At 43.9% G+C, this 24,740-nt stretch overlaps 2 protein-coding genes across 11 annotated transcripts in view; both read right to left on the bottom strand.

Moving 5' to 3' along the window:
- The window catches only part of ECI1 (enoyl-CoA delta isomerase 1), a 28,525-nt gene extending 25,900 nt beyond the window's left edge, over positions 1 to 2,625 (bottom strand). Inside the window, exons 1-2 of the mRNA XM_072599467.1 lie at positions 2,500 to 2,625; positions 1,627 to 1,752 (exon numbers count right to left, since the gene is read on the bottom strand). Coding sequence (XP_072455568.1) covers positions 1,627 to 1,752; positions 2,500 to 2,569 — 196 coding nt within the window. The 5' untranslated portion in view covers positions 2,570 to 2,625. The remainder of the gene's footprint in view (positions 1 to 1,626; positions 1,753 to 2,499) is intronic.
- A 7,569-nt stretch (positions 2,626 to 10,194) lies between these two features.
- On the bottom strand, positions 10,195 to 23,318 carry RNPS1 (RNA binding protein with serine rich domain 1). 10 transcript variants are annotated; one of them, XM_072599412.1, is made up of 9 exons: positions 23,059 to 23,179; positions 21,974 to 22,121; positions 20,193 to 20,382; positions 19,779 to 19,934; positions 18,887 to 19,081; positions 17,650 to 17,752; positions 14,827 to 14,980; positions 12,200 to 12,341; positions 10,195 to 11,207 (listed from the first exon to the last, which is right to left on the bottom strand). In XM_072599412.1, the coding sequence occupies exons 3-9, from the start codon at positions 20,261 to 20,263 to the stop codon at positions 11,108 to 11,110; spliced, it is 921 nt and encodes a 306-aa protein (XP_072455513.1). In that variant the 5' UTR covers positions 20,264 to 20,382; positions 21,974 to 22,121; positions 23,059 to 23,179; the 3' UTR covers positions 10,195 to 11,107. The 10 variants fall into 10 exon arrangements, with proteins under 10 accessions (XP_072455513.1, XP_072455538.1, XP_072455541.1 ...); XM_072599437.1 differs by having other exon boundaries at positions 18,887 to 19,078; XM_072599440.1 differs by having other exon boundaries at positions 18,887 to 19,078; positions 21,974 to 22,056; positions 23,059 to 23,175.
- Between the last annotated feature and the right edge of the window lie 1,422 nt (positions 23,319 to 24,740).

The following is a 24,740-nucleotide window of genomic DNA, read 5'->3' as shown; positions in this document are numbered from 1 at the left end:
GAACCCTCAAGACCCAAATCCAAAGGAAGAGAATGACTCCAAAACATCTATGAGTAAAGAAAAACACCGCTTGCACACAAATTCAACTATAACACTTCAGATGAAGAGTTAAAAAAGAAATTTCTTTGTAAATTAAACGACAACATTTAAAGAAAAAAATGAAAAAGAAATGAGGGCTATGGAAGAAAGAATTGGGAAGGGAATTAACAGTTTGGCACAAGAAATAACCATGGGCCAACCACGAACATTAAAGACCGGAAATACTAAAACACAGTCAAAAAACTAAAAAAAAGAAGAAAATGTAAATTATCTCACAGCAAAAACAAATGACCTAGAACACAGATAGAGGAAAACAGAATCTAACAATCATTGGGCTACCAAAAATCTATGACTAAAAAAAAGAGTCTAGATATGGTATCTGAAGAAATCATGAAAGAAAACTGCCTAGATCTCTTAGAACAGGAGGGTAAAGCAGAAATAAAAAGAATCTAAAGTAACATTCTGAACCTCCAAAATAAAAATTCCCAGGAGTATGGCAGCCAAAATTCAGAACTTCTCAATTAAAGAAAAAAATAGTACAAGTAGTCAGAGTGTATGTGTACGTGTGTGTCACAGAACTGGAAACTGAGAGGGTTGCCTATCAAGTGGGGAATGGCCGAACAACTTATGGTATATAAACGTGAAGGAATATTATTCTGCTACAAGTAATGTCAAAGGGGATGGTTTCCGAAAAATTTGGTAAGACCTGTATATGAAGTGCCCAAAACCAAGGGAACAATTTATATAATAATATTTTACATAATTTTTACAATGTAAGGATAAACATCTTTTAAAAACTTAGCAACACAGTTCAGGGTAATGACCAACCATGACTTCAGAGGACTCATTAATCAAACATGCTATCCACCTCCTGAGAAATGAAGGACTTGGTGCAGAATGAAACTTTTTTTGGGGGAGAGGTGGGAGGCACAAGGCCAATATGGGAATGTGTTTTGCTCAAGTAGATATGTTGGAGTTTGGTTTTTTTTCTTCCTCAATGAGGTCGGAGAAGATATTAAAAGAGAGAGAGAATGTAGATTTTGGCTAGTTGAAAAAATAAAATGTAATTAAAAAAAGAAGTCTGACAAAATTTGCACTGAAAAAACTATACGGTAGTGGCAGATAAATCTACATTTACATGAAAAAAAGATCTTTAGGCACAAATTTATAGCCTAGTTCAAAAGGTCGCGTGGGACAGGGCAAAAAAGAACTAGGAGATTTGGTTGAAGAAGGGCATTTTAGACTTCATTGACCCATATATTATTATCTTGGACAAGTTATTTGGCCACTCTGAGCCTCGTTTTCCTCATGGTCAAAAAATTAAGGGACTGGATCACATGATCTCCAATGTCCTTTCCAACTTTAACAGTATAAGAACCAGAAATTGATGTACTGTTTTTCTGACATTAATCTTTTCCTTGAAAATCTGACAACATTTTTAGACTGAATTAGATGAGGTGAAAAAAATAACACTGAACTATAGATAAGTAACACCTTTTAAAGGCAGGCCTAAGGGGAAAGCACAAAAACCCCAAAAAACAACATAGAGGTAATTCAGAGAAGAACAAAGTTCCTAAATGGTATTACCAAGCGTCTGATCCACATCCACTAGAATTCGGTGGTTACTAAACGGTCTTCTTGACGTTGCTGGAAAGCCTAGGGAACTTGGCATTTTTTCCAGTCTGTGTTGACTAGCACAGAGATAAAAGGTTCCTGTAAATGCAGAAGCACATTTTCCCCATTACCTTGTCTGCAGGGTAGAAGCACATTTTCCCCATTACCTTGTCTGCAGGGTTACCACTTCTCCTACAAGCTTGCTACGGACTTAGGGAAGGCTAGGATTCTTGTTCCCTCCAGGCACTTGGGGCTTTACAGGCTTCTAACCAGGCTAAGCCCCCAGACCCCTGACCTTGAAAGGTGACATTTTTATGACTTCTTCAAAGGTCCAGGGCAACTAAGGCGAACAAAAATGGTAACACTTATTTATAGGATTGACAAAACTCCGTTTCCTCCTATCCTTATGCTTGACAATGGTTCCTAGGACTTTTGGTGGAGAAGGATTTAACTGGCTATCCATGTGGGGAGGGCACCGAGCAGGGGGCGGAGGGCGGGAGGGCACCGGGCAGGGGGGAAGTGTGAGAAGACACCCGGTGGGTGGAACGTCTGGCAAGAACGGGGCCCCGCAAGCCTGGAGCAGTCCCGGACAATTTGTCCCGACAACGTTAACCGGACCCCACTGCCCATGCCCTCCGACCGCCTCAGGCAGCAGCGACCCGCCGGCCTGGCACGGGGCGAGGGGTGAGGGGGGCAGGGTTCCTGGTCGGCCCAACAGCACTGGCGGGCCAGCTGTGCTCCCTGTCGCGGTCGGGTCCCGCCCGGTCCGGTCCGGTCCGGTCTCTGTCCTCGGCTGACCCAGCCCCGCCCGGCCCCCCGCTAGAAGTCGGCGGCGGGGAGTCTGACCTGAGCGAAGGAGCCCTGAGCCCGGGCCGTGGAGGCCCCGCTTCAGCGCCGACACCGCCCTCAGCGCCATCTTTGACCAGACGGGGCAAGAGCCCCAGCCCCGGTAGAAAAAGGGCCAGACTCGGGAGGGCGGGGCGGGGCGGGGCCGGGCCCCCCGGCGGGACACGCCCCCGCCTCGACTCCGGGCACCTCCGCGGGCGCGGGGCGGGGCCTAACGGTCGCGGGCACGCCCCCTCTTCGCCAGCCCCTGCGAACCCCCCCCCCCCCCCCCCCCCCGCCGCCCAACCGCTCGCTGCCAGGGCCCTAGGTCGCCTAGGGAGGCTGCTGGGGCGTGAGGCCGCCTCCTGCCCCTGGGGCTCCTCAGAGACGGACCCTCCCGCTGCTCCCCTTCCCCTCCGGCTGCCAGCCGTTCAAGGTCCTCCCGCCGGGGCCGCCCTCCCGCCGGGGCCAGGGCCGCCGTCCCTCCGGGGCCAGGGCCGCCGTCCCTCCGGGGCCAGCCTCCCTCCGGGGCCGCCCTCCCTCCGGGGTCATCCTCCGCGCGCGCTGGCTCGATGTCCGCCATGGCCGAATCACTCCCCGGCCACCTCCCTCCCGGATCAAGTCCCAAGCCCAGAAGCGCCTTTCCCCCTAACGATGTGGGGATGACCTCGCGCGTCCCCAGCGAGGCCCGCACAGAGCTGGGGGCCGGCCTGCACACAGCGGGGGGCATGCGGGGCTCTCCCCATTAGGAGGCCCCCTTCTCCAGACCCGGCCTGGGCCGGGGCCGCAGGCAGGGCTGGTCTAATTGCTGCTGTTGCAGCTGCAAAGCGCAGTCTGCAAACGTGGTGGTTACTGTTGCGCCTGCTAGCTTGGAAGCCTGGGGAGGGCAGAGCCCTACGTACACTTTGTATCACCCTTTGCCTCGGTTACATCTTTCGGTGACTCGCTTAGCTTTCCTCCTAAGTGGTTTCTATTTGCCTGTTCATACATTGAAGAACGATAATGTATTGTTCCGTTAGCGGGGAGGCAGCTAAGGGGCACAACCTGGACCTTGGAGTTCACATTCTGTCTCAGGCACTTAAATGTGGGATCTTAAGTCACTTAATCTCTCTGTGTGACTCAGTTTTGCCACCAGTAAAATGGGGCCAAGGATAGCAGTTATAGGGGGTGGATCACACAAGTTTACATGGAGAGTGCTTTTGTAAACCTATATTAATGCTTCTTGTCTTAATCATACATTCTGTTCACAAGATCATACGAAGGGGCTTTGGAGGTCATGAAGCCCATCTCCCTCATTTTACAAACGGAGAAAGTAAGGTTCAGAGAGATAGAAGTGACTTGCCCAGAATTTCAGGGCTTTTAGGGAAGAATTGAATTCCTGTCTTCCTGACTTCAATGTCAGTGTGCTGTATCCCTTAAGCTACCTTGCTGCCTCTTTCTATATATAGGAATAAGAATTCACATTCAAGATATTTATGTATTATTGTTCAGTCCTGTCCAACCCTTTGTTATCGCATTTGGGGTTTTCTTGGCAAACGTACCGGAGTAGTCATTTCCTTCTACAGCTCATTTTACAGCTGAGGAGCTGAAGCCAACAGTTTGGTTAAATGACTTGTCACACAGCTACTAAGTGTCTGGGGCCAGATTTCAACTTGAGTCTTCCTGACCCCAAGCTTGGCACTGTATTCACTTCACCACCTAGCTGCCTCATGTATTGTGTATATTGTCAACACGTGATGATTATGGAGAAAGCAAGAGAGTTCCAGAAAAAAAAAAGCAACATCTATTTCTTTGACTACACTAAAGCCTTTGCTTGTGTGGATCCCAACAAAATGTGGCAAGTCCTCAAAAATGTGGGAATACCAGGTCATCTTATTTGCCTCCTGAGGAACTTGTATGCTGGTCTAGAAGCAACAGTTAGAACTGAACGTGAACAACAGATGGGTTAAGATTGGAAAACGGGTATGACAAGGCAGTTTATTGTCACCTTGTTTATTTAACTTATATGCAGAGGACAAAACGCAGGCTGGATGAATCAAAAGCTGGAATTAAGGTTGTTGCTGGGAGAGATATCAACAGTCTCAGATATGCAGATGATAATCACTCTGATGGTAGAAAGTGAAGAGGAAATAAACTTCTTCATGAGGATGAAAAAGGAGAATGACTCAAAGCTTAACATCCAAAAAAACTAATATTTTGGCAACTGGTCCCATCATTTCCAGCAAATAGAGGGGGAAGAAATGAAAGCAGTCGGATTTTATATTTTTAGGCTCAAAGATCACTGCACACAGTGACTATAACAATGAAATTAAAAGATGCTCCTTAGAAAAAAAGCTATGGCACATCTGGACAGCATTCTAAAAAGCAAAGATGTCACCTTGCAGACAAAGGTGTGTATATTTTCCAGTAGTAATGTATGGCTGTGAGAGTTGGACAATAAGGAAAGCTGAGCACTGCAGAATCAACTATTTCAAATTGTGGTGTTGGAGAAGACTTTTGAGAGTTCCTTGGACAGCAAGGAGGTGAAATCAGTCAGTATATAAGGAAATTAGTTCTGGCTATTCACTGAAAGGTCAAAAACTGAAGCTAAAGCTTAAATACTTTGGACAGATAATGAGAAGCCAGTACTCAGGAAAAACTCTAATGTTGGGAAAGATTGAAGACAAAAGGAAAAATTGACAGGAGAGGGTGAGACAAATATGTGGTATCATGGAAACAATCAACATGAATCTGGATGGACTTTGAGAAATAGTGGAGGATAGAAAGACCTTGTGGGCCATGGGGCCATGAAGAAATGTATATATCTATACACACACACACACACACACACACACACACACACACACACACAGTTGTTGCCCTTCATTCTCAAAGAGGAACAAAATGACATCACTGTGCTAAAGTCAAGTTTCAATGTGTCTGACTGGGGCTGATCAGACCAATAAAAGCTTGGAATGCTCCACCACAGATTGGCCACAGATATCTGTGTGAACATTTGGGGTGGATACTCTAAATTTGCACATCTTGCGTTTCCTTTGAGCTGTTTCAATTCTGATTTGCTCATAGAGCACAGCACCTTTTCTGATATGGATATGCCAGGCTGAGTGGTCCTGTGCCACTGTCTCCTGTGTCACATAATCAATTCCAAAGGTCTTGAGAGAGACCTTGAGAGTGCCCTTGTATCGCTTCTTCTGACCATCCTGTGATCACCTACCCTGTATGAGTTGTCCGTAAAATAGTCTTTTTGGTAAACGTACATTTTGCATTAAAATAATTGGCAGCCCATTGTAATTGTGCTTTCTGAAGCAGAGTCTGAATGATATCTATACACGTTACATATGCATGTAAAAATATATATGGGTATATACATATACCCATATATAAAATATAAATAATGACAAATAAATGATAAATAATAAAATAAAAATAAATTTTTATATCTGCCTTCTCTGATGGTATTATTGAACATACTGCTTTTTTGGAGTCACCAGATACACAGTAAATTTTGTTCCAGCTTCTCATTTTCATGCTGTACATTTTAAAATTTTTTAACATGTCTTTTTTGTTTGCAGCCAACACTTTCTTATCCATTCTTCCTTCAGCATCTGATGGTGTTCTGTGACAATTCAACAAATATTTATTGTTAAATTAGGTAAAGCTGAATTAGGGAGGTGAAAAGAAATTTAATGAAATATGAGCAATACCTTTTGTAAGGAATCCCAAAGGGAGGAAAAAACTACAACCCAGAATTCTCTGTGGATGGATTAATTACCATTAATGACATTATAGGATTTTATTAAATGTCAAAGTAGTTGTTTTGACTTCTCTCCCCTTCTAGGCTTTGAACTTCCTGATGGTGTGGGCTCTTCCTCAGACATCTTTGAAGCCCCTTTAGAAATCTAGCACAGGAAGGAATTTGGATGGTTGTAGTTGTGGTTCAATAGCTTTTCAGTTGTGCACAGCTCTTTGTGACCCCATTTGGGGTTTTCTTGGCAAAGATTTTGGAATGGCTTGCCATTTCCTTCTCCAGCTCATTTTACAGATGAGGAAACTGAGGCAAACAGGGTTAAGTGACTTGCCCAGGGTCACACAGCTGGTAATTGTCTTAGGTGGATTTGTTTTTTTTCTTAATTATTTGTTTTCAGTGTTCTACAATCACTTCCACGTATCTTAGATTTTTTTCCCCCTCCCTTCCCCTCCTTCCCCCCTTCTTTCCCATTCCCTCTCCAAGATGGCATGCAGTCTTATATAGGTTCTACACATACTTTCCAATTACATATACTTTCACCTTAGTCATGTTGAATAGAAGAATTAAAATGAATGGGAGAAACCATACAACAAAACAAGACAAAATATAATACAAAAGAAAATGGTCTGCTTCATTCTGTGATCCAATTCCATAGTTCTTCCTCTGGATGTGGAAGGCGTTTTGCCTCAAAAGTCCATTGGGAATTTTTAGGTTCTTGCATTGCTATAAAGGACTAAGTCTACCAGAAAAATTCCTCACACACTGTTGTTGCTGTGTACAAAGTTCCCCTGATTCTGCTCCTTTCACTCAGTATCAGTTCATATAAGTCCTTCCAGGCCTCTCTGAAGTCTTCCTGTTCGTCATTTGTTATAGCACAATAGTATTCCATTACAGTCCTATATCACAACTTGTTCAGCAATTCCCCATTTGATGGGTATCACTTTGATTTTCAATTTTTGGCCACCACAAAGAGAGCTGCTATAAATATTTTTGTACATGTGGGACTTTTTGCTATTTTTATGATCTCTTTGGGATACAGTCCTAGAAGCGATATTGCTGGGTCAAAAGGTATGCACATTTTTGTAGCCCTTTGAGCATAGTTCCAAATTGCCCTACAGAATGGTTGGATCAACTCACAGCTCCACCAACGATGAATTAGTGTTCCAACTCTCCCATACCTTCTCCAACATTTATCATCTTCCTGGTCGTTGGTGGATTTGAATTCAGGAAGGAGTCTTCCAGATTCCAGGTCTGGCACTCTATCCACTGAGCCACCTAGCTGCCCTAGGGTTATAGTATTCACTGAATCAATATTTGCTGAACTGAATATTTCCCTCACACTTTCTGGCTGGATCTTCCTGAGGGCAGCACAGTCAGCCTGCCTAAATTTCTCCTCCAAATGGCTACTTGGGTCAGGGCTATGGGAAGCATAGCCCCTCTCTGCTCAGCCCCTCTCCCTCTTGCTCTAGTAGGTTAAGATCTGACCACTCTTAGCTCATCATGTTGTGGTCTAGTTATGTCGCTCAAGTGTGGTCCCAGGTTCTCCATCTCTGGGAGTGACACTAGGGTTTGCACTTCCTTCCTTGATAAGGATGTCTCACCTCAGTGCCGGACCTTAATGAGCAAGGCAGCTGCTCCTTTGTGATTTGAGGAGCTCCTGAAAGAACCAGCTTTAGTCATCTCTTAGGAGATGAAGGACAGTTAGGGCAAGAAGGAGGAGGCATATTAAAAAAACAAAAGACTGAAAATATCCAGTTAGTCTTCTCATAGGGCAACTGTATTGGAATCAGACCACATAATTTTCCTCTCTAATAACCACTAGTGCTCCATGTTACTTTGATGGGCATTCAACATTGGAGAGGTAAGGAAGATTATGTTCTCAGAGCATTATATCTTTATTACCACCTTCTCAGACTATTCTGTCCATAAACTGGTTGGCCATGTTTAACTGATGTCATCAGTTCTGACATTTATTATGTGTGTGGTTATGGGCAAGTCATTTAATTCCTCTGTACCTTAGTTTCCCAGCTTGTAATGCAGGCTAAACAATACTTGTACTAACCACTTCACAGGGTTTGTGCAGATAAATATTTCACAGAGCTCAAAGCCTTATAGAAATTTGTTCATTTTCCAGTGCCATGTATGTCAAACAACATTCAAAGCATACATGTTCATTCACTCACTCATGAAGAGGTGTGCTGTGGGCACAGATAGCTGAGTGACAGTCATTGCCTTCAAGAATGTACAGTCCATTATGGGATGGAGACATGATTGGACACCATGGTAAGTTCTGCAGTTGTACTCATAGACAAGGAGAAACATTGACAAAACTCATGAGTTAGTTATGGGTTCTCACACAGGATATTGGGCTAGAATGATTGCATGGTCTCATAGTTTTCAAGACTCCCATCTTTCATGAGGAACTGGGGATGGGGTAGCAGAAAGGTTAAAGGATACACAAATGGATTTTCAGTTCTGCTCTCACACTTGCGCCCATCCTAACCCATTGAATATTATTCATGACGAGGATCAGAGATTGTAATTATTCCTCATGAATGAGGAATGTCTGGTAAGGGCAGGTCATAAGCTTTCACTGATTAATTCAGGGGCACTTAGGTGGCAAGGGGGAGAGTCTTGGAGAGAGGAAGTCCTGAGTTCAAATCCTCCCTCAGACACTTACTAGCTGTGTGACCCTACAAAAGTCACTCAATCCATTTGCCTTTAAAAAAAAAAGCCCCTCCTGGATTATTGCCTTGTGGCAGAGGGGGTTGTGTAGCTCAATGAAACTATGCCATGCAGGGATACTCAAGACAGACAGGCCCTAGTGGACTGCTTTCACAAAGGGAAAAAAAAGTGATCCACTGGAAAAGGAAATGGGGAATTACTGCATTATCTTTGCCAACAAAACCCAACTGAAAAAAAACAGTCCACAGGGTCACAAAGAGTCACGTGGCCGAACAACTAAACAAGTTTACCCTTGAGCAAATAAATGATTACTTAATGCCTGTACTTCACAGGTCAATTTAAAACCCCCCTCCCTAGCCTTCACTTTCCCACATTGAAAAAAGAAAGGAAAAAAAATCCTTTTAGCAAACATGCATAGTAAAGCAAAACAAATTCCTACATTGGCCAGGCACAAAAATCTGTGTCTTAATGTACACCGTAAAGTCATCATCTCTGCCAAGTAGCATTTATTGCATTACAGGTCCTTTGGAATTGTGGTTGGTCATCGCGTTGTTCAGAAAGTTGTCTTTATAATGTCACTGTATTAACTCTTCTGCATCTGCTCATCTGACTCTGAATCAGTTCATTCAAGTTTTTCCAGGATTCTCTGGAAGTGCTTTGTCATTTCTTACATTATATCCATATATCATAATTGCTCAGCCATTCTCCAAATGACAGGCACCTCTTTAGGTTCCAAATGCTTTGCCATTATACAAAAGCTGCTATAATGTACATGTCGGTCCTTTTCCTTTGAACTCTGGGATTTAGGCCTGGTAAGTGGTACTATTGCTGGGTCAAAGGGTATAAACATTTTAGTAACTCAAAAGGGCTTTTGACGTTATAAACCACAGTATCTCTGGTTGGAAGGAACCTACCCTCCAATTTAAAATCTGATGCATTTCCATGAGGGACCACTCAATTACTATTTGAGGACATTCTGGAATGAAGTTAGGTCCCTTTGAGGGGAGGCAAAAGCAACACCTATCGCCATTCAGTTTGTCAAAAGCAAAGGAGAATGAAATATCTAATCTGGAGCTAAACAGAATTCTGAGCTCTTGCTCAGAAAGCTGCTGTTGATAACATCTTTATTTCTTAAATTTCTGGCTGCAAGGTGTACCAGCAGCAGAACATCAAGTATACTATAACCATTATCCTGAAGATCTGCCTTCTGCAGTTTTAGTTTGAATAGAACAAGGTAAAAGAGGGAACCAAGAGGTCTATAAAGAATTAATGAAACCACCACATTTCAACCCTCAAGGTTTATTTAATATGATTTCCTTCCATTCTACACAACAAAAGTACAAACACAACATTATCTAAAATGCTACAAAGATACAAAACTCAACACAGAAATTTTCTAGTTATTGACTGTACAATAAAAGCCAAGAATGCAATTTACACTTTGCAAAATTAACCTGCTAGCTTTTCAAGGGGCCACAGACTCAGAGGGCTGGCTCCTTGATGAGGCAGCACTCGGGGGCTGGCCCACAACTTGTCTACCAATTTCTGAGAGAAGTGGGCACTAGTGTATGTAAAGAACCATTTATAGCAACAAGTAAAGGAGTGATATGAAAAATCTGTACACCTTCCCATGGTCTTTTGGCCCTCAAAATGAGGAGAAAAAAAATTCAGAGCAGCAGACTTGGCCAAGCTGGAGATAAAGTGGACATGCCTAAGTGCATGTCCTCTTTTCTTAAAGAATCAGTCTGTCTAAAAAAAGCAAGTATCAAGTCTTCATATCTGTCAAAAATTTACTTAGGGAGAAAGAAAAAGAAAAACCAAACACTGCCACTTTGGGGTGGGCAGGGCTTCAGCCTCTTGATCTTTGCTTTGCTTGGTCTGGCTCTGCCAGGTTCTTGATTTTCTCAGAAGTTGCTAATAGCTGAGCTTTCTGATTGGGCTAGAAAAAAAAAGAGGGCCTTATTTAGGCTGCAATTCTGAACCTTCAATATTCCTGTGAGCCAAAATCAGCCCTGAGAAATGAATCAATTTGCGGTCTAGGAGCCTTCAAGGGGGCAAGGAGACATCCAATGCATTAAATAAACCTTTGCTAGCCAGTGCTTGATTCCCATTTTTCTCTCCCCCATCCTCAGTACAAATGTGCCAATATTGTGTTCAATCATATTTAAGTTACAAAGTGAGAACAGCTGCCTTGCTTTATCGGGAAGAATTGGAGCTGGAGCGGCTGCGGTGACGCCGGCGGCCTGGGGAGCGAGACCGTCGGCGGACAGGAGATCTGCGTCGAGGAGAACGGGACCTATTGGGAAAAAACACCACATCAGATCAAAACTGAAAAGAGGGTGACAAAGGATGTAAAACTGCTGTACAGCTCTTTATATGGGACTCAATTCTCATCTCTCAAGACTATGCCACTGAGGGAAATAATTTCTTCTTTAAGAGTCTCCACAGAAGAAATTGTACTTTACTCTCTCCCAAGGCACAAAATAAGCAGACAAGCAAAAAGTGTGTGCTAAAGCACCACCATGTTTGTGTTCTACTGCACAGGAAGTGTATAACTGGTGAAGAAAAAAAAAGCAGCTTGTGTCTCTGCTGCTTCTTTCCCCTTAGTCCTTTATACCTTCCTTTTTATACTTAAAAAGCTGTCCCTATTAGTTTTTGTTGTTTGAGGGACAATTATTCTTTGAGTTCTCTCCTAGGAAGCATTCACTGGGTCCCAAACACAAGACCTGCTAAGTAAGATGTAAAGAAGCAAGATCCTTAGTACCAGGAAAAAGATAACAACATGGTACTCTACCCTTGGTAGGCCACATTTGTAGTATTAGGTTTAGTTATGGGTGATACATTTTTAGGAAGACTACTGAGAATCTGTGTGCCTGTCCTTCGTTGTCGAAGAAGACTATGCCATCAGAGAAATGATGACATGACTTGCACTTGACTTTGTTTTGAGTGAGGGAGGACTGTGCAGGTCACCAGCCTCACTTCTCCTCCAGAGCCATCTGAGTCCAGTGACCAGATATTCATCAGGATGACTGGAGATGACCCAGGATGAGGCAGTTGGGGTTAAGTGCCCAAGGTCACACAGCTAGTGAGTGTCAAGTGTCTGAGGTGAGATTTGAACTCAAGTCCTCCTGACTCCTGCGCTGGTGCTCTATCCACTGCACCACCTAGCTGCCCTACTGAGAATCTGTAAAGCATCCAGAAAAGAACAATCAAGACAGTAGAAGGCCTAGAGATCATGCCACGAGGACAAGCCAGCTCACATAAAACCAGATTCAAGAAAATGTTTACCTTCTTCTCATGCGTGGCGGTGATCTACGCCACATTGGGGGTGGTGGCAACATCCTTCTGGGTGGGCTAAATCGCCTGGGTGGGGGCCTGGGCCAGGGGGCCAGTACTGCAGTGGCTGTTATCTCCTGACCATCAATCTGTCCTGTTAAGAAAAGAGCCAAACCAGAGCACTGAGAAAAATCGCAAATAACAGAGATCTTCTCTGCCTGTAGGACTGCTAGGTGATACAGTGGACAGAATGCTGGACCTGTGGGTCAGGAAGACCTGAGTTTAAATCCAATCTCACATACTTATTAGCTATGTGACCGTGGGCAAGTTATTTAACGCCATCTGCCTCAGCTTCATCTATAAAATAAGCTAGAGAAAGAACTGGCAAACCACTCCAGTATCTGACAAGAAAACTTCAAATGCAGTCATAAAGACTCAGACATGACTGAAACGACTAAACAATGACAACAATCTCTGCCTTTAAAGCCTTGCTTTGGGACCTGTGGACCTAGAGGCTTTAGGCAAATTGAAGAACTACCACCTATTTTTGACTACATACAAGCTGGGGACCTCATGATCTCCACCTGCCAGCTCGATGACAATGTATAATTAGCATGGGAAATATTTAAGTGATTAGCTCCAGAATGACAAATATATGGTAGCTATTACAAAATTATTACCTATTTTACTTGAAGAACCAACAGGCATGGCTATGAGCTACTCTGGACTTTATCCAGCACTTAAGTGTTGTTTATGATTTATTATTGTAGGTAAAATCTACATGTGGGTGTCAGGCTGAAATAAAAGTACAAAGATAGCTCAGTGAACAAATCCTTGGTAAACAAAGACTCAGCAAATACTCAAATACCAAGATGATGGTATTTAAAAAAAAAAAAGAAAATTTACAAAATCTTCACAATTAACAAAGGGCAGGAGCTTAGATTCAGAGGGCACGAGGGGTAGAAGTTCCTGCCCCAAAGGTGGTAGGTTGTCGGCCATCAGTGGTGTCCACAGGTTGGACAAAGTGCGATGAGGTGGAAGAGGAATCAATATACTCTCTCCTCTTTCAGCTTCCTTGTGTTGGTTCCTCATTGCTGTGGAGATAAGAGGGGTTCAGCAAAGAGAAAAGCTAGAGCTGAGAGGGACAAGAAGTCATGCTTCAGTACATCCAAAATAACGTCCTGACAGAGGACAGTCAGCATGGTTTACTAGAAAAAGAACCCGGGCTTAAAAGCCAGAAGATCCAGCTTTGCCATTAACTTGATATGAGATTTAGCTCAAATAAATCTCTGTCCTTAGGCCTCAACTTCAAATGTAAAATGAAGGAGTTGGACTAAATAACTTCCAAGGTTCCTGCAGCTCTGACTTTGTATATTGGTGGGCAAGATAAGGCCCCGGACAAAAGCTATCTTCCACAGCTGTTGTTTCATGTTAACTCCTTTTTTGAACAGTAACTCTGCCTCCCTTCCTAGGTCCCCTCCTGAGCCTAGTAAATATACCCTTATATCTCCCATATTATTTCTAAGAGTGGTAATAAAATTTCTGCCAACAAAATGTGTCATCAGAATGTAACTTCTTAATAATAAAGCCATTGTTTTATGTTTTTTCTTATATCTGCTTTAGTTCTCTGGACCCATACCCCAGAAACTGCACTGGCTGTTAAGCATTACCCAACAACTTAGTATTCTGGTGCGTCTAGCTGAATGCAATAGCTCATTTAATTTAACAAAAGTAGCCAAAATGTACTTGGCTGTGCTCCAAGCTCTAGAAGAAAGCCTTCCTTCTCAGTGTGCAAAAGTTGTCTCCGTCAATATGAGAAAATAACCAGACCTGATTCTACCAAGACAATACAGACTACTTGGAGCTTAGTGCTTCCCAGGCTTCCTCCAGCCATTTTAGGTGTCCTCAGAAAATCCTGAACACTTAGGATCTGGAAAGGATGATGAGAGACGGACAAGTAAGGTCACATATAATCTCTGTCTTATGAAAAGCCACAACTCATAGGGTTGACAGGAAGGATTAGCAAATCGAAAGTTTGAAGAGAAATGTATAGGGGCAGATTGTGCTGAATATAGTGTGCAAGACTAATTCAAGGTGAGAGATGAAGGGGAATCTGTGAGGGGGCAGTTCAATCAATTTAGTTTGAAGTAACCTCGGGCCTGAATCAGGCTTTCAGGTGTGGAGAAAAGTAAAAGTCATTTTAGTGGCAGCTAGTTGGTGCAGTGTATAGAGTACCAGACCTGGAGTCAGGGAAGACTCAAGTTTAAAACTGACCCCAGACACTTACTAGCTGTGCAACCCTGGACAAGTCACTAAGTCTCTGCCTGTCTCACCTCCCTTTTCTATAAAATAGCACCTTTTTCCTAGGGTTATGAGAATAAAATAGTATCTGTAAAGCACTTTGTAAACCTTCAAACAGTCAGTAATTGCTAGCTATCATTAAGTTCAAGAAAATGTAAGACTTCTGTGAGAGCAGGGCCACTAGAGTAGTCTACAGTGAAAGAACAGTCTGGAGTAGAGATGGGTGGCAGAAGCAGTCATGACTTATCATGATCTGTTCCAGGGAAAAAACAACAGGGGAGAAAAAAAGAGGAGCTAGAAGTGAAGTTAAAAGTCTGTTTTCTAGACTGAAGTATTACCTCCATCCATGTGTTTCAATGCCTTTTCAGCCTCATCTGGATTTTCAAACTCCACATACGCGTAGCCTTTGGACAGATGAGGATGCATCCTTTCCACAGGCATATCAATCATTTTAATTTTCCCATAAGTAGAAAATATTTCCATGATGTGATCCTAGGAGACATCACATAAAAATACAAGAGACACATACATGAATAACTATTACAGATAAGAAACTCTCTGTGCAGATGGTTTTTGTTATTTCAATCAAATTCTCATGTGAATTTGTTTCCTACCTACAGGGCAATCACCAGCTATCTCACCAGGGGCTTCAAAGTATTATGATGCTTGAAAGCAAAAGTCTAGAACACATTCAGGTCATATTTTTATTCCAGACATGGATGTAACTAAGTTTCCTCCTTCAAACAAAGGAATAGGGCCCTGGAGGGAGGAGTCATGCACCAGGGCAAAGATCCCCAGACTCTTATTTAGTGATAAGCCAAAGGGAAAGGCACTAGGTTGAAAGAGAGTCTCAAGATTCAGATCTTAGTTCTGCTACTTACTCAGACAAGTCATTTAACCTCTAAGGCTAAGTTTCATCATCTGTAAAATAATGGAGTTTAACTCAATCAGGGATTTAAAAACAAAGTCTAAATTTTAATTAATTTCTTTCACCATCATACTTATTCCCAGCATCCTTCTCTCTCCCAGAGATTTATACCATATAACAAACAGCATTAAAAAAATCAGCACAACTGACTAATACACTGAAAAAGTGACATGCAGCGTATGACATCTGTGGACTTCCTACCTCCACAAAGGGGCAGGTTGGGGCGGGGGGCGGGGCGGAGTGGGGGGAGTCCTCTCAGCTCTTTATTCAAATCCCATTTTGTTCCATTCACTTCTGGTTTTTGAGTGTTGTTCTTCTTCACTCACACTGTTGTCATTACTGCACATGGTTTTCCTGCCTCCGCTCCCATCACTCAGTCAGCTCACACCCACCTTTCCATGCTTTCTGATGCTCACCACATACATTTCCTTTCTCACAGCACAGTAATATCCGTTGTACTGATGCACCACAAATTTGTTTCATCACTCCCCAATTGATAAGGTTTCTGCTTTGTTTCCAGTTCTCAGCTATCACAGAAAATGCTGCTACAAATATTTTGTAGTATATGGGAACTTTCTTATCAATGACTTCCTTGAGATCTACCTTTAATAGTGAAATGTCTAGTTCAAAGGGTACAGGCATTTTAGTCATTTTATTTGCATAATTCCAAAATGGTTATACCATTTTCTCACAGTGCCACCAACAATATAATTGATGTATTAATTATTAATTATAATTCCACAACCCTCCATTGACTATTGCCATTTTTTGAAGCCGAGCTGTTTTGATTTGCATTTCTCTATTAGTGATTTGAAGCATTTCCTTAAATATGGTTGTGAATACTTTGCAATTCTTTTAAGAACTGTCTATTTATATCCTTTGACCACTTATTTATTGAATGGCTATTAGTCTTACATATTATTTATTGTTTTAATATTTTAGATACCAAATTCTTAGCCAATTTGATAGACTTTTCCCCCCTCATTTGACTCCTTATCCAAGGTTCATTAATGTTGTCTGTGCAGAAGGTCTTCAGTTTCATGTAATCAAAGGTTATCTATTTTACCTTTCATGATTATTTCTATTTCTTGTTTAGTCAAGAATACTTCCCTTGCCCATAGCTGGAAAGTGGTATGTTCTGCTTCTCTTCTAACTTTCATATTATCATTTCTAGTATTAAGGCTTCATATACATGTAGAGTGCATCATGCAGTAAAGATCAGGGGTTTTCAACATAGGATCCATGAACTTGTTTTTAAAAAACATTTTGATAATTGTATTTCAAGATAATGTTTCCTTTGTAATAATATGTATTTTATTTTACGTACTTCTGAGGAGTCCATAGATTTCATCAGACTGCCAAAGGGATGGTCAACACACACACAAAAGGTTAAGGACTCTTGGGATAGATGTCTGCGGCTCCTTTCTGGCTCCATATTTACCGTGCAATAATTCCCAAGGGGATCAGCCCAAATTGTCTCAGTGCTTCTTTGTCCTCCCTCTAGTGGTTTACATTGAAGAAGGGACCAATAAGGGTTTTTCAGCTGCACACTTTCTAAAACAAACTAATTTTGAATCACTTTAATTGAAAAACTATATTCTAAATAGGACTTCTGAAAGGAAAGAAGAAAGGTTTCAAATGAAAAGAAGCAAAGGTGCTACTTCAAAAAGGTTCATTACAACTTAGAAATCCTTATTTTCTGAAACAAGAATGTTTTGAATGCAAGAGAAATAACTCAACAATTTACAGTCTAACCAATCATGGTTTATTTCATTGGGAGTGCACTCTCCTCCTGCCCCCAATTTCTAAAACCAAAGGCACCTCTTGGGGTTGTCCTGTAAGTAACCAATGGAAATGGGCAGGAAATTTGGGCTCCAACACAAACACTGCAGAAACACAAAACTCCCTAGGACATAAACTCCACTGAGGACACAAAAGTATAGCAGATCAGTGTCCAGTCTCACCTTCTATTTTACGGGTGAGGAAACTGAGGTGTAGAGGTCACATAAAAGTAGATCCAGGGTTGCTGCACTCCAAATACAAGGTTCGTTCTAGAACGTCTTGAAATTGATTTTATGTTGCATACCTACCACTTTCTTATGTAATATGTAGAGTTGGTCAGCCCAACTAGAATTAACTAATTTTCAACACGTAGAACGAAGCAACTGCCCAGAACTAGGACATGTACAAGCAGATGGCGGCTCAATGACTGTTCGCTCAGTTGATTTCTTACCTTGGTCACATTCCTAGTAAGCCTTCCAATGTGTACTTTGGTGGGTTTTGGTGATGGACTTCGTCTCTTCCTTTCCTTTTCATCTCTTTTAGGTGGTTTCGATCTGATTTTAAAAATACCAGATATTTCATCAACCTCTCAATTATGTCAGAAAATTCCCTAGAACTTCAAGATGATATAAAATTTCAAAGCACGTGGTGACATGGTTCCAATTTGGTACAAATGTTAACTGCAAATAGTGGTTTTTTTCTCTTTTTTCTTAAAATTATTTACTTTTAATATTCTTTTTAAAAAAAAAATCAAGTTCCAAATTCACTTCCTTCCTCCAACCCCCCCACCCATCAAGAAGGCAAGCAATGTGATATCCATTATACATGCAAAACACATTTCCATATTAGCCATGTTCTGGAATACAACAACTATAGAAAAATAAAGTGAAAAAATTATACTTCAACTTGCAGTCAAAAGTTTATCAGTTCTCTCTTTGGTGGCTGATAGCATTTTCCATTATGAGTCCTTTGGAACTGTCTCGGATCATCGTATTGATCAGACTAGCTAAGTCTTTCACAGTCAGTCTTTGTTACAATATTGCTGTTACTGTGTACGATCAAGTCATACATGTCTCAGGTTTTACTGACACCACCCCATCACTTCTTATAGCACAATAGTATGCAAATGTTTTCAAAGAAAGTCCTTTACATTAGATAATTATTATACCATCCCTAAAAACCCCAAAGGTAAAATTGTACAATATTGATAAAATTGTACAATACTGCTGAATGTTAGTTGGTCACCAGAAAGTCCTTAATAGACTTTTTCTTTACTTAAAGCAACAATGGGAGGCAATTAGTTTTTAGATTGTGAGCTCCTTGAGGACAGGGATTGTCTTTTGTTTCTTTTTGTATCCCCAAGTGTGCAGCATAGTGCCTGGCACGTAGTGGGTTGTCAGTAAATTTTTATTGATTGGTCTTATACAAACTGATCTCTTTCTAGCCCACCAGGTTGCTAACTGATGCCTGATATTAACGCAAAGATTCTGATTCTATGGTAAAAAGCTAAAATACCACCAACACTCAAAATTTTAAAAGAACAATTGGCAACTGTGGTTTCTCAGCTGACATTAGTCAGGAACAATCAGATGTCTGGAGGGAAGGCTCACATACACCATCAGCCAGATGACCAACTGGCTACAAAAGTATAACAGAAGAGATGGGGAGAAGTTTACACCAGCACTCACTTGGAGCGGGAACGTCTCCTATTGTCATGCCTTCGTCGAGAGGGACTTGGAGATCCAGAAGAACTACTGGAACTGGAACTTCGGGAGGTGCTAGAGCTTCCTGACCGACTAGAAGCAGAAGAAGAGCTGGACCCACTGCTAGAGCCAGTGCTAGTACTAGAACCAGAGCTGGATGTGGAACTGGATCGAGACCTGCTGAGTGATGAGGCAGAGAGGAGTAAAAGGGCCACAGGCTGAAGTGAAATGGGAGCAGAATGTTTTCAGATTGGGATTAGGAGACCCCAGGCTCAATGGTAATGCTCTTAAGGAGAGGTGTCCATACTTTTACCTTACTACTCTTTATGGAACAACATTACTCCTAATACTAAAATGTCTCTATTTGTTGGGTTGGCAGAGATTTAAGTAGAAATCTTTAAGGTGGGCCAAACTCTGAAGCAGTAACAGGAAATTAATCCAGAGAGAAGGAGTCTGAGGCTTGGTACTTGGAGAAGTCAGTAGTATGGAGGAGGGAAACTATAGAACTTGCATACATGTTAAAACTGAACAGGTCTAGCTTGGTGAATTGGTAGCTAAATGCTTGCAGCTGGTCTAAAAGTTGAATTTATGTTACAGATTGGTTAATATCAATGTTTATCAAAAACATACACCTCAGAAGTTACATACCTTACATGAGGTGTAACATGGGAGGGAACAGCCCTGACCACTCCACCAACCCCTTACATTCAAAGGGTCTTGCTTTAAAAGTTTTCCCAAAAGATGACAGGCTCCCAGAACAGAGCCTGCCTGCAAAGAACTCCCCCCCCCCCCCAATAATCTGACTGCTCCTGCACACTGATTTAGCATCCAGTCCCCCTCAGAGCTCATGCTAAAAAATAAACAAAAAAATCCCCACCTGGAGGTGCTGCTACCACTGGAGGCACTTCGCCTCTTACGAGCTTTGTCTCTACCACGGTCCTTTTCACTTGATTCTTTGGTGGCCCCTTTATCTTTAGACCGGTCCTTTGACTTGTCATCAGTTCTATCTTTACGTTTGGTGGGAGAGGGAGCCCTAGAGAGGGGGAGAAAAGGAGCTGGTGAGAACAGTGCCACTCCCAACCACAGCCTGAAACAATATGCCACAGCTTAAAAGATAGGGGGCATCCAAAAGCTTGCAGGGATCCCAGTTAATCACAGGGCAAAACGACCAGTTGTTTATGGTAGCTTCCACTGAGAACAAGCAAACAATTCCAAGTTTTGCCCTTCCTGAGGGATCCCTAGCAGAGGCTATCCCAAAATTAGCACTAGAAAAAGCTGACAGAAGGATTACCGAGTGCTGGACTTTTTATTATTTTCTTTGACTCCTAGCAAGCTCTTCTTTTTCATTCCTGATAAATCCATTCTCCCCTTCTGAGGTGGTTCAAAGCAGTACTGGATAAGTACTCACTTATCTGAGCTCTCACTTCTAACTCCTTGATTCTGAGAACCGATCCCTAATCGAATTTACTCCATAGAGCAGCCTAATAACAAGATAAAAGGATTTAAAAAGAATCAAAGGCAACAAATCTACTTTGCAGTAAAGAAAAATTCAGCAGTGTGGGGGTGGGGTAAAGAGGTGAGAGAAACACCATGGATTTAATACAGTATACACAGAGTGTTCCCGCAGAATGCAGCAGAACAAACAGGTTGAGGAAGAAGCTGATCACAGGGGCAATTTAACATCTCACACAGGCTTTCTCCTGACTCTAAAGGAAGGGAGTCTGGAGTTTTCACCTTACCCTGGTATTTTCTTATCAACACAGGATTGGAAGAAGGGGAGTGAGAGGTAAAGGAAGATATCCTTTATAGGTGCAAGCTCATTTTCACCAAGGGAAGGTGAAAAGCTTCTTTACCGCCCCCCCCCCCCATTTCTTTGGAATACAATATAGTCATCATATAGAAGACAAGAGCACAAGCCACCTGGGGCTGTCCCTATAGGAGACCTCTGCTTGGTTAGATCATTGCTAAATTTCTTGCATAATTTAAAGGTAAAAAAATTCTATCATAACAGTGGATAAAATCACCACTCCACAGGGTTAAGAAGTATTGATATTACAGATAAACCTAATGAAAACTTTAAAGTTTCTGTTTACATTAAAAGCTAGTATAATTATACCTTAAAATTCATGTCCTCTTACCTTTCTTTCCTTTTAAATATGTGAATTAATACTTTTGATATCTGAATATATCCTGTTCCCAGGGAGCTTTCTCTTGGAACAAATGTTAAAAAATAATACCTTAAGATGCAAGTGCCAAAAAGGGACAGAAATTGCACCTACGCACTCTATTGGCATAGAGAACTACCAGGGTGAGAAAACTACCTTTAACAATGCAGGCTGGCACTTTCTTTGAAACTTATAGTCTTAAAGAGTTACCTAGAAGCCTGGAAAGATTAAGGGACTTGCCCAAGTCAGGAAGCTAGCTTGTGTCAACTGGCTGGGCTTGAAGTCAGTTGTTCCTGACTTTGAGGACAGCTCTAGACCAGTTGCCCCTTACTGAGGAATCTTAAAATTCTTACAATTAGGTGCTACATATTACATATTAAATTCAGTAATTGATTTTACGTATGCAAGGTGGATTTATTTTTCTGTTTTAGATACTAGTTCCCAGGACCATCGTGCAAACAACTCCACTATGCTTAGGCATCATTATGTGACCATACATAATATAAACAATTGGGCTTAAGTAAACAGCTGATTCACCACAATATTGCTGAAGTTAATGTAAACTTATAAGCCTATTGGCAAAATGCCTTCTTTATCTGTTTCTTTATAAATCAAATGGGCACTGGCTAGCCGGTGTGGGTGTTTTTTCTCACGTCCCTCTGGTTCACCACTAGGAGGAATAAACCGGTATGAATTCCCTGTCTCTTGTTCCATTGTCCTTTTCTGGTTTGGCTGAATCCAAGAGAACCTGTGAGGAGCAGAGCTCCTTCCTTACAGTTTACAAGTTAAGTGATTGTCCCGTTTCCACCCCTTTAATATTTCCATTTCTTAAAACTGGAAGCCCGGGTCTTGGTTAGGACGGGTACACTGATTACATTAGGCACCTACCTATACTGCTCTATCTTACCTGGGAAACAAAATACTATTGTTGTCCAGGGCCTGTTTTTACACTTGCCATCCCAGGAATGAATGTTTGGCAAAAGCAGAAGCCTGCACCAAAGTGTAGAGAAGAATCCTTGACCTTGCAGTCAGAGCCAAGCAGCTCTGGATATATACTTAGAGAGAAAAAAGCAGGAGGACAGCTGAATCTAGGCTCTTGCTTTAACAAGTAACAGCCGGCAGGACAAACTGTAAGGGGCGGGGGCATGGCAAAAGGAAATAGGTTTGCTTCCACTCGCATCAAATTAGGAAAACGGGCATTTCTCCACATTTCATGGCTTTCCAAGCAAACCCGTCCTCAACTCGGCCAATTTCTAGAAGAACCCACACACAAGTGCCAGCAAAGAAATGCCCCTTAATGCTCACGCTTTCAAGAGCGGCCCTCCGGGAGAACTAGAGCAGTCCTCTAGCACGGCTGCCAGCCCTAACATTTCGCTAACTTTATCTCGATGGGCGCTTCCATTCGCTGCGAAGAGGAAAGGACGTTGGAGGCTGCTTTCAATTCAAAGCCCCGGGTGACTTCCGTCTTCCCTAACGGGCCACCTTACAGTTTGTCCTCTCCAGCTCTAAGCCTTCAAAGACGCTCATTTTTTAAAAATTTTCAACTACACCAATTCAACTGGATGCTGAACCTGGATGCACCATTTGTGCGTGAAATAATCACAAAGAGCAGGTTCTGTGGCCGACATTACCCGTCTGCTCCGGCCCCTCTCTCCCCCTGCACCATTTCTGGGCCCTCGCCCCTGGGCCTCTAGCGCCCGGTCCGCGTACCCCACGACCTCCAGCCAGGCCGGCCCCCGGCCCCGGCCTCCTCCGCTCCCTGCCCTCAGGCCTCGGGCCCCCTCCCTCCGTCCTTTGGCTCCTCCCTCTTGGGCCAGGCCGGGCCCGCTTTCTCCCTCGGACCGCGATCCCGCCGGATCCATCCGGGGCTCCTTCCGCCCGTGAGGCGCTGGTCCATGTCCCCCATCCACCTTCCAGGGGATGGCGGCCGGCCCCCGGCAAGCGCGGGGCGGGCAGAGCCCCGGATGGGGCCGGATTCTTCCCGACACTTACATCTTCCCAAGTCCAGCGCCTCTGCCGCCCGTTCCTCCTCCCGCACTCTCCGGCGACCAGAGATGACGTCGCGCGCCAGGGCGGGAAGACCACGCAGCGCAGGGCGCTGACGCAAGTGGGCACGGCTTACGTACCAGTTAAAGGGACCCGACGGCTATTGAGCGACGTTCGTCATCCGTCCGCCAGCAGCTCGGACGAGCGGTCGTACCCTTCCCTTCCCTCGCCTGGGCCGTCTGAAACCTACTGAGGCGGGCCTCGGAGCCGAAGCCGAGCGTGTGGGGGCCTTTCTCAGGTCTGCCACGGCTACCTACGACTTCGTCGGTAAAGCGGGGCTGCGGCGTTCCGCCTTCCCCAGGGCCGCCTCGGGGCCTGCTCCCAACGCCCACACGGAAACGTGGAACGAGGAAGAGAGTGGGAGAGAGCTTGTGGTGGGGAATGAGCCTCACGCGCTCCGGCTCCGAGGGGGTTAAAGCCGCAACCTTCCCGGCATCCTCGGCGGTTTCGCTGGCACGCGCCCGGAACCGCGGGGGCGGGGGCGCGGGCGCGCACCCCCCGCGGGGAGAAGCCTCCGGGGTAGCGAAGCCGCGACGGCGGGGGCCGCGCTGCTGCCCCCCGGGTCGGGCTCGCGCAGGCGCCGGCCCCGCGGCGGCGGCCGGGACGTCGGCCACGACGAAGAAGACGACTCGTAGGCGGAGGGCTCGGGAGCGGGATCCCGCTCCGTCTCCGTCTGTGAGCCGCCCCGACTTGGAGAGGGTCGGAGATCCCGGGGCACGGGCGCCCCCGGGAGCCCGAAATGGGAGCTCGCGGGTGGGGTCTCGTATGAGGACCCCCCTCACCCTCCTGCGCTTCCCCGCCACGCAGGCGCATCTCCGGGAAGCAGCTGAAGTGAGTGAGCGCCGTGTTCGTGGGGGGCTGGGGGGGCGCTTCCCCAGCGCCCTCTGTTCACTGATCGTGCGGGGCCGGCTTCAGGGGTGCTGCCCGGCGCCCCCGAAGGCTCCCTGGAGGAGAGATGGGGGTGGCCTGGGTCCTGGACACCCCAGGAAGGGCAGACCCTCGTCCCCCGGGCAGACGGTCCAACTCCTCTGGTTTTACAGAGAAGCGGAGTCCGAGCACCCCGTGGCATTGCCTTGGCTGACTCAGGTCAACGCTTTCCCGGCCCTTGACTCTAAATCCAGCTAAATTTCCTCTAAATTTAAATTTCCCCACTCATGTTTCAGAGGGTGGTAGTCAAAAAGCGTTTTTATTAGTTGCCAGCCATGTGCCAGTCGCTGCTAAACGCACAGACTACAAGAAAAAAGGTTTATAAAGCCCTTGCTCTCTGGGAGTTGAGAGTAATGCGAACACCCATGTGCAGACGAGATGCTGATGTGGGAATAGCCCCGGATTCGTGGATGATCAAAAGTTTCTACATGAAATATTTTAATAATGAGCACAGGCTCATGGTATCTGAACGACCAGTGAGCAAAGGATAGAATTTCTAGAGTTCTCAAATAGTCTTTAGTTATATCAATAAGAAGGAAAGGAGTGGCATTTTACGGTGACTGAAAGAAAAAAATGGAGGTTTACGTTTTACAAATAAACTTGTAAATTTTATTGCAGGCAAATGGAGAGGAAAGATTTACATATCAGAAATAGCACATGGGGGAAATTGGGCGAATTTGTAAATTGATTATTAAACTCTA

The sequence above is a fragment of the Notamacropus eugenii genome, chromosome 1 (assembly GCF_028372415.1).
Source record: "Notamacropus eugenii isolate mMacEug1 chromosome 1, mMacEug1.pri_v2, whole genome shotgun sequence".
NCBI lineage: Eukaryota > Metazoa > Chordata > Mammalia > Diprotodontia > Macropodidae > Notamacropus > Notamacropus eugenii.
This window is presented reverse-complemented; position numbering and strand designations above follow the sequence as displayed.